Source organism: Myotis lucifugus, unplaced genomic scaffold (genome assembly GCF_000147115.1).
Source record: "Myotis lucifugus unplaced genomic scaffold, Myoluc2.0 scaffold_2756, whole genome shotgun sequence".
Classification (NCBI taxonomy): Eukaryota; Metazoa; Chordata; class Mammalia; order Chiroptera; family Vespertilionidae; genus Myotis; species Myotis lucifugus.
The window spans coordinates 14,426-21,714 of record NW_005873804.1 but is presented as its reverse complement, the minus strand read 5'-3'; the positions used below and the strand labels follow the sequence as shown (position 1 = coordinate 21,714).

Here is a 7,289-nt window from a genome sequence, read left to right as displayed (position 1 = left end):
ATACAGTGCTGTGTTATCTCTAATGGCACAAATAAAGCAGAATCTCTGTAACTGTAAGTTTACCTGTTCAAATGAAACACTCCTTGCTAGTAGTTTTATTAGGTCTCTGGCCCTAATGATGATGTATGGATCAAAAGTCTTCTTTGTTGTACAAACAGTCATGCTGCCCTCGATCAGGTCCAGGGTTGCATTAACATGCTACAGAAAGGAAAGAGCAAACAGGCAGCTGCCTAAAAATGAATTCAGTTTAGATACTTACATAACCTATCCTAATCTAACCATTAATTACTATGAATTAATCTCTCTCTAAAATTCTATCAACTCTCTCCTTGAAGAAGCTAGGTAGTTAATATAAAGAATGCTTGATTACTTTCATACTTCAGAGAATACAGAAACTCAGGCAATTGAAACCATTTATACTTACTGGGGTTTAGAATACTTTGTACTTACTGGAATAAAAATAATCTCTAGTTTAAAAAATACGTATCAATCCAAATGAGGCCATACTTATACTCACATGCTATTTTCTAACATATGAGCATATTTTGAAGAATATGTAAACATAGCGAGTGATGAACTATTCAACATAAGGCTGGGTCTGTATGAGTTTATGAGAGAGAGAGAGAGAGAGAGAGAGAGAGACCAATCTCAGATGTAGACAGCTATGAAACATTGCTTGCAGTTTGCCGAGTCACTCTCATACTCAATGGGCACAAATGAGTTCAGAGCAGTCCATCAGTTTGAGAAATATATTTTATGTCACAACCTAGTACACATACATATCCTATACAATAAAAGCCTAATATGCTAAGTGTCTGGTTGACTGATCAACCAATCAAAGTGTAATATGCTAGTGAATATGCTAAGGCTGCTCAACTGCTCGCTATGATGTGCACCTTGGCAGACACTCCAACTGGTAGGTTAGCTTGCTGCTGGGGTCCAGCCAACCAGGACTGAGCAAGATGGGCCAGACACGCCCTGGAGCCCTCCCGTGGTCCCTCCCTGGCTGGCCAACCTCCTGTGTCCCTCAGCCTGGCCTGCACCCTCTTGCAATCTGGGACTCCTCGGGGGATGTTGGAGAGCTGATTTCAGCCCGATCCCGCAGGCCAGGCTGAGGGACCCTACTGGTGCACGGATTCGTGCACTGGGCCTCTAGTATACACATAAAATGAATCAAAAGCTTCATAAAATCATCCTTACCACATGTGACACATTCATATTTTAAAGACTCCTTATATCCACTAAATTGACTTCTGGATCCACTAATGGATTTGAACCCATGTTTGAAAAACAAAAACAAATACACCACTCTAGGGGCATGGCAGCAGCAACAAATAGGAAAAAGATGGCACAACCACATCTTTCATTTAAAATGAAAATTAAGCAATTAGACAGAAACATGCCCGGCTCAAACTGTGCAGGTTTGTGACAACTACCACAGTACAGAATTGGCATTCTGAAACTTGGAGTTCACAGATGAGTTTCAGACAGGCCATCAAATCCCTACAATTTTAAAGGAATGTGTATTTTTCAGTAATCTATTATTCACAAAATTAAAAACACATGTATTACAAGAATAAAGCTTATGTAGGCTGTTTAAAATACCAAAGGAACCAAATTAGTAAATTATGCTGGCACCTTAAAAAATTCACCAGCACACATACATTTACTTAAAAGTCAAGGTATAAGCAGGAGCAAAATCTCAAAGAAATATATAAAATATGCATACATGTTCATTCAAGGCTTTTTGAACCAACGGCCAGCACTCTTTCAAGTAAGCTTCTCTATATTTTGGGAACAAAGTTGCAAAACTGCTTTCCTCCAGGAGTCCTCTGGGATTGTCCTCTTTGGAAAAAGCTGGTTCCTTCCAACCATCAGGAACAGTGAGGAGTTCTGATTCATCTACAGGAAAAAAAAAACAAAACAAAACACACATCAGATTTTAGCCCACTTTTGGACATTTATATGCATAGTAGGGTCCCTAGGTGTGGCCGGCAATTGGAGTGAATGGGGGCCTTCCTTTGTTCCATGCTGTCCCCTGGTGGTCAGCGCACATCATAGTGAGCGATCGAACTCCCGAGGGGACACTTTGCATTTTAGCCTTTTATATATATAGATAAGTAACCTTTCAAATTTTATGGAAGTAAAGCCTAAGTATGCATATATATGTATATACTATATTTGCATATGTGTGTATGTACATAAAATTTTTAAAAGTTGATACTCTGATGTACACTTTCAGTTAATAATCACTGGTATAGGGTTTCCAAAGAATTTTCATGAGCCTTATTTCTGTATACCCTTCATGATAACCATGAAAGGTAGGAAGAACCAGCATAATTTTTCCCATTTCATAAAAGACATTCAGACCAAAAAGATTAGTGACTTGCTTAAGGGACATAAAGGTCTCCTTTCATCAGAACAAAATGCCTCTGAAGGGCCATAAATTATCTCCCATAGCATTTATTTAAAACTCTTGATCCTGGATTTTAGGAACTTCTTAATCCAGTAGCTATAACTTACATTAGTACTATTCAAAGGTACGATACATAGGCCTGCAGCAGGAGCATAAGCTGCGAGTGTGTTAGAAATGTAATTCTTGCCCTAGCCGGTTTGGGATAGAGCGTTGGCCTGTGGACTGAAGGGTCCCAGGTTTGATTGTGGCCAAGGGAACATATCCGGGTTGCAGGCTCGATCCCCAGTGGGGGGCGTGCAAGAGGCAGCCAATCAATGATTCTCTCTCATCATTGATGTTTCTATCTCTCCCTCTACCTTCCTCTCTGAAATCAATAAAAATATATTAAAAAAAAAAGAAAGAAATGTAATTCCTGGCCTCCACCCCAGACCTACTGAATCTGAAGCTCTGGGCTGAGGCACAAGAATCTTTGTTTTACAATCTTATCAGGAGATTCTTCTGCAGAAGTAGGTCTTGATAATCCATGTTATCCACCCCAGTGAGGTACACCTGCTTTCTGCTTCTTATACTTGGCTGTTTCTGGATGAAATCACAGAGAATTAGCTAATCTTCATATATCGTTCACTTCCCAATATCCTTAATAAAAGCTTGAAATGAACAATTGTCATTATTTAAAATGCACATCTGACCAAGTCCTTCCCAATTTAAACACTTCAATGGCAATGAATTTAAAATACATAGAAGTTTCACAACAGAGGAAGTTAATACAAATAGCCTTAAAACATGTGAAAAGATGTGCAACCTCATTAGTAATAAGAAAAGTTCAAAATAAAAACCAATTGATACCATTTCATACTTACAAGATGACAGAAATTCATAATTCAGATAATACCAAAGTGTTAGTTACTGTGGATATAGAGCTAAGAGAACTCTCACCCTCTGCTAGAAGTATAAACTAGCACAAACCCTTTGGGAAAGAATTAGCATTGTTACAGGATTCCAGGGGAGGAGGTATGGGGAAACTGAGACAGAAAGTCTCAGTTTTACAAGACCAAATAGTATGGGCAATTTGCAGCCAGCTTTTTTTTTTTTTTTTTAAATATATTTTATTGATTTTTTACAGAGAGGAAGGGAGAGGGATAGAGAGCCAGAAACGTTGATGAGAGAAACATCGATCAGCTACCTCCTGTACACTCCCTGCTGGGGATGTGCCCGCAACCAAGGTACATGCCCTCGACCGGAATCGAATCTGGGACCCTTGAGTCCGTAGGCCAATGCTCTATCCACTGAGCCAAACCAGTTAGGGCTGCAGCCAGCTTTTAAATAACAAGCCATTATCTTCTCTAGCCAAGGACACTTGAAAGCAATGGTTAAAAACCTCCCTAATGGGAATGCGGAAAGGGAGGGGGAAAAGGGACAGGAAAAGGAGGCAATGTTACTCCCTAGGCAGAAAAGCCAGCAGTCTCTAGGACAAGGGTCCTCAAACTACAGCCCGCAGGCCACATGCAAATACAAATATTGTATTTGTTCCCGTTTTGTTTTTTTACTTCAAAATAAGATATGTGCAGTGTGCATAGGAATTTGTTCATAGTTTTTTTTTTAAACTATAGTCCGGCCCTCCAACGGTCTGAGGGACAGTGAACTGGCCCCCTGTTTAAAAAGTTTGAGGACCCCTGCTCTAGGTTATAAAATTGCCAGGGGCTTCTCATGAATTCTGAGAAGGCCACAACAAAGTAAAAAGGGACCTTGAAAATTAATCTGTACCAACAGGTTCAGCAAAGGAATTTTGAGCCCTAGCCGGTTTGGCTCAGTGGATAGAGCATCGGCCCGCAGACTGCAGGCTACCAGGCCCCATTCAGGTCAAGGGCACATACTTCAGTTGCAGGCTCAATCCCCAGCCCTGGTCAGGGTGCACGTGGGAGGCAATCGATGTGTCTCTCTCTACCTCTCTTCCACTCTCTCTAAATATCAATGGGAAAATATCCTTGGGTGAGGATTAAAAAAAAGAAGAAAGGCATCTTTAGCAACTACAAGTTGAAACTAGTACCAAATGACTGACTAGAAGAACCTATACAGTGAGGGGAAAAAAAGAAATTTTGAAACCTATAGATGGGAGGGTATATCAGCCTGAGACCCCCACCAAATTTGCTTTTCAGATTAGCTGCCCGCCTGCACTTCTTAAGCCAGATGTATAGATTTGCTTGCTTTGCTTCTTTATCAAAGGTGCATGCTTTAATAAGTTGGCTTTTCACAATGCAATCAAGGTCCCTCGTACACATTCATTTTTAAGAGAAGACAAGGATGGAGGCTGTTCCCAGTGGGAGCTGTCCGGGAACACCTCTCTGGTGCTGGTGAGATGTGCCTCTAACAGCAACACCTGCACAGACTCTACACTTCAGGGATTCCAATCCCGTGTACACAACCTCCTAGAGAAACTCTTGGACATGTAAAGCTAGAGATGTGTACCAACATGTCTAATAGCAGCACTGTTCATAACAGCACACAATGGGAACAATGCAAATGTCTATCAATGGGAGAATGAAAATATAAATTATTATTTTTTAAAATATTTTCTTATTGATTTCAGAGAGGAAGGGAGAGGGAGAGATAGAAACATCAATCTATTGATAAGAGAGAATCACTGATAGGCTGCCTCCTCCAAAGCCCCCTACTGAGGATTGAGCCTGCAATCCAGGCATGTGCCCTTGACTGAAATCGAACCTGGGACCCTTCAGTCTACAGCTTGACGCTCTATCCACTGAGCAAAACCAGCTAGGGCGAAATATAAATGAGCGTATATTCATACAAGTGAACATCATAGCAGGAGGGAAACATACAGCTTCAAGTATAGCCCTGATTAAATAACAAAAACAAAGTTAAGCCTAAGATGCAGGACACAGAACCATGCCCACAGTCCTCCCAGTCACATAAAATTAAAATGTAGGCAACAGTACACCGCTTTGTGCATAGTTGGGAAAGACTATCAAGAAAAAGCACAGAATGATCAACTCGATTTAGAACAGTTACTTCAAGTCTCAAAGAAAAAGAGTGTTCTGAGAGGAGCTTGCAGGGGGCTTTTCGGGTTTCACAACGTTTTGTTCTGCTCAATGGTCTGAGCGCTTCTTTCTCACGTGTTGGCTTTAAGCTGTACATGCACCAAACTCCACTGTGTACACTCCTAATTAAAAGAACAAAACACCGTTTATACCTTTCTAATGCCTTCAGAATGAGAGTTCAAGGTTTTTAACATTTCCCATAAGAATGGTTTCTGAGGTCCTGGGCTATTTCTCTAGCCTCTCTTCCTGGCATTCATACTGACGAAAATGGATAAAACCAGAATAAAACAAGACGGCAATTTAAAAGCAAGGCAGTCTAAAGGGGAGGAGCCGTGTCGTCTAATATTTTAACAATTTGATAAACAATAATAATAAATGATGCAAATAATACATGATGCAAAATTTCTTGAGGAGCTCACACACTAGCATTCAGGACACGCCAGACATCTCCTCCTCATCACTGTCTCACCCCTTATTACCAGCGTCCACTCAAGTAAATAATCTCCTCCTCCTCCTACCGCATCCCTCATTCTGTCAGCGACTTCCGCCCAGCGCCGCAAGTCAAGGGCTCTGCGACGCCCTCCAAAGTGTCTTAAAGATGATCACTTTACGGAAAACGAAGTCCGCAACACCTGCGCTCTGGGAGCCTTTAGCAAAAGCGATTAGTTAGGAACACGTGACCGACACCATATCCGCCAGACGGTTCCGCAGGCCCGGCCAATACCCCTAAAAAGCAGCTCTTATAGAGACTCAACTTCAGAGAACAGACCCGAGGCGGCGTCACACGATCGCAACTGAGCCTCCACACCCGGGCTTCGGTGCTCACACCACCTTACCTCGGTTCTCCTGCTTCTGCTTCTGGTTACGAAATTCACTCTTTCCAGGCGCCGGGGCTGGCCCGTTCGCTTGGGAGGTCGCCATGTTCGAAACGCTCCCGTTACTTCCGGAAATGGAACGGTTCTTTAATCCTTCCGGCTAAGGTCCTTGTACTCAAAAGGAGTTCCGCAGAACCCAGACGAGAGATCTGCGCAGTCTCTGTGCGTGCCTACGCTGGAATCCGCGGATTTGTGTAAACTACAGCGCTCCTTTCAGGTAGGTCCGGGCTTCTTCCCAGGATGCAGTGCAACCACGGAGTTTGACTGCATGCTGGGAATTGTAGTTTAGCTCTGTAGGCAAGTTGGAGACGGGTCTTGTCTGTAATTTTCCCATGGCTTCAGAGTCTAACCCGGGCTGACCCACTCTAGGGTTTGGCCGCAAAGTGCAACCTATCACTAAAGTCACTCCTTTGGTAAATATTTATATGATAGTCAAATATGTGGTAGACGTTGGGAGAAGGTACTAATATGAGAAATATGGTTCTCAATGGCAGGAGGTGACAGTAATAGCTACCATTTACTGTGAGATTTCTTTGTGCAAGTACATTATGTGTATTGTTTCTAATCCTTACAACAAAACTGCCGGGAGCCAGTCCATCCTTGCTGCTTGACACAGTCGCTGCAGGGAAGAAACATCTGCACAGCATATGTTTCAAGGGACCTGGCGTATATGGCATACTGTTCTTAATATGTTTGCTCCCCTTCTTGGCGCTATGTGTTTTAACCAAGGTCACCTCTCCGAGAAAGGTTGTTTCCCCAGGTGGGGATTTTTCCCTGGAGTTAGGGATTAACAGGACTAAGGAAGGGAATAAATCAGTAAAACTCCTTAACTAAGGCGGGTAGTTAATCACTTTAACTACAAACAATCACCCTTGAGCTACATAATCTTTACTCCCTGGAATGGAGATAAGAAACGCCCTAACCTTTGGAATAGAAATTGAT

The 7,289-nt window shown here is 42.2% G+C and overlaps 1 protein-coding gene across 1 annotated transcript; it reads right to left on the bottom strand.

The window, feature by feature from the left end:
• Window positions 1–29: 29 nt before the first annotated feature.
• On the bottom strand, window positions 30–6,518 carry LOC102418019 (KRR1 small subunit processome component homolog; the record flags this gene model as incomplete). Its single annotated transcript, XM_006108598.3, has 3 exons — window positions 6,309–6,518; window positions 1,730–1,902; window positions 30–198 (listed from the first exon to the last, which is right to left on the bottom strand). Coding segments are annotated over exons 1-3 (427 nt in total), but the record flags the coding sequence as incomplete, so codon positions are not given.
• Between the last annotated feature and the right edge of the window lie 771 nt (window positions 6,519–7,289).